This window comes from Aptenodytes forsteri, unplaced genomic scaffold, assembly GCF_000699145.1.
Source record: "Aptenodytes forsteri isolate BGI_AS27 unplaced genomic scaffold, ASM69914v1 Scaffold284, whole genome shotgun sequence".
NCBI classification, from domain to species: domain Eukaryota; kingdom Metazoa; phylum Chordata; class Aves; order Sphenisciformes; family Spheniscidae; genus Aptenodytes; species Aptenodytes forsteri.
In genome coordinates, this window is record NW_008794445.1 from 2,170,756 (window position 1) to 2,173,012 (window position 2,257).

General features: G+C 63.1%; 1 protein-coding gene across 1 annotated transcript in view; it reads right to left on the bottom strand.

The window, feature by feature from the left end:
- Positions 1–1,308: 1,308 nt before the first annotated feature.
- Positions 1,309–2,257, bottom strand: part of LOC103907867 (extracellular serine/threonine protein kinase FAM20C) — a 10,304-nt gene continuing 9,355 nt past the window's right edge. Inside the window, 3 exon segments of the mRNA XM_009290106.2 lie at positions 1,309–1,543; positions 1,631–1,690; positions 1,828–1,909. Coding sequence (XP_009288381.2) covers positions 1,309–1,543; positions 1,631–1,690; positions 1,828–1,909 — 377 coding nt within the window.

The window sequence follows — 2,257 nt, forward strand, 5'->3', positions numbered from 1 at the left end:
CAGCCCCGCCGGCTTTGGGTATGGCGGCAAAAAGGCATTTATAGAAAGGGTTAAAAACATGAAACCGGCAGAAGGGGAGTAACCTGTTGCAAAACAGCCCTGAAACCTTTTCCTCCCCTTGCTGGGGTTTGGTGCACAAGCCAGGGCAGAAGCAGGAGGACTTGGCACCAGCGTTGGGGGGGGGAGGGCACACCACAACAAACCCCGATTCAGAGTCCCCAGCCCCGTTGTGTAACGCGGACAGATCCTCTTTGTCTCCCCCTTTTTTTTTTTCCTCCCTTTCGAGCCCATTTTTTATTCTGGCCTAAATCTCCGCCTGGCTTTTCCAGGGCAGCTGCGTCTCCCGCTGCACCAGCCACCCCTTTTCACCCTTTCCTGTGGCTTCCCATCGCTCTGCAGGTGACCAGCCAGGTCGGAGGACAACTCTTCTCCCCGGTGGCACCTTTATCTCTGGCCGTGCTGATGCCAGCCCTGTGCCCCGTCCTGGGGACACTGGCAGCGGCCGTAGCGATGGCACCTGCCCCCGCTGATGTAACCCTGCTGTGGATTAACCCCCCCCCCATGAGGCTCAGTGGATAAGCTGGGTGCTGAGCCACCAGGCACTAAATAGGGTGCACGGCCCCAGGTCAATCCGTCCCTTCCCAAGAGCCACTTTTTCGGGCGGGGAGGGAGCCGGCGGCAGTTCTCGGGGGATTTGGGGGATGCTGGGGGTGAGAGTGGGGCTTGTCCCCCCCTTGCTGCACCCCTGGTGCTGCAGCGGAGGCGGTGATGCCAGAGCCGTGGGGGTTTTCAGGTGGGTGTGGGAAGAGCGGGGCAGGGATAAGTGGAGAGTGGCTGGCAACTCGTGCCTCAGTTTCCCCACACCAGCAGTGGGGAGCCTCAGCTCTCTTTTTGGGGGTCACCAGGGCATTGCTGTGCTGGGGGAGGGGGGCGGGCAGAAGGAGCTTGCTAACTGCTTGAGTTTGACAGCTCTTGCTGGGGAAAGGCAGGAAAAATCCCTACCCTTTCCTCAAAGGTTTTGGAGGGCTGAAGCGACACGTCCAGGCACGCAAGGACAGGCCAGGGCTGGGAAAGTAGCCCTGGTGGGGGAGATCTCAGCTTGTGACTTCTCCACTAGGCCAAGCTTTTTATTTAAATACCCTCCCTGTCCCGGCTATCCTTACAGCCTGCTTTCCTGGTGCATTGCACCGCTGGCTCCAGTGCCGCCGAAAGCTGACGCTACATGGAGTCAGAGCTGCACGCCGGTCCCTGTATCGCCTTCGGCAGCGTGCCAAAACACCCCAACCCAGTGGGGTACCGAGCCCCCCATCACACCCGTGACCCCACATCATCCACCAGCACCTGGCCCGGGCGGGCCGCCCTGGCCAGGCAGCGTCCCACCGCCGCCAGCACCTTCCCCAGGCGACGGTCCAGCGCCCGCAGGTGGGGCTCGGCCAGGACGGGGGCCAGGGGGTCAGCGGCCAGCGCCTCCCGCAGCAGGTCACTCAGGCGGTAGGGCTGGGTGGCCAGCAGCTGCAGCCGCAGGTAGGTCGACTTCTTGATGCTGCCCAAGATGAGGAGGGAGAGGTCTCAACCCGGGGAGCCTCTCTCCCCGACAGCAGCTCCGGGGTGGGTGGCAGGAGCCCCTTACCTGCAGCATTGCTGGAGGGGGGCCAGGATGGACAGTTCGTCGCGTGAGTGCGTGCCAAAGCTGGGGGGAGAAGCCCACTGGCCGGCGTCAGGGCAGCATCGCCCCGCAGCTCAGAGCCCAACACGGCATGTTTCGGCAAGACCCGCGGTTTCCCCCCACCCCTTTGCCAAGATTGTTTCCCCTCCATCCCGCTTTACCCGCGACCGTTGTCCAGGTGGAGCAGGAAAGTGTCGTTCCCAAATTTCTCGAAGGTCTCGTAGTGGTGCCGGTCCATGTTGCCTGCGGCGGGGCAAGAAATTTGCCATCGGGTGGTGGGCCGGGAGGCGGGAGCAGGGACATGGAGCACCCTCCTGGCGCGAGACCGAAACCCAGAGGCTGGGGAAAAGGGCTGGGGGCACCTCTAAGTTGCCCGTCTGGTGGCCGTGGCCATGGGGGGGGATGGGGGGGACCTGAGCAGAGCCCCTGGGGCCTCCAGGCCCCTTCTCATCCCGGCAGCCCCATGGAGGGACAACAGTCGCAAACGGAGCAGAAGTAACAGCAAAGGCACGGCTGCGGCAGCCAGGGGTGAGGAGACAGGAAGCTCTCCAGGTCAGATGATGGTGGGGGGACAGCGCGGGGAGGAAGGAG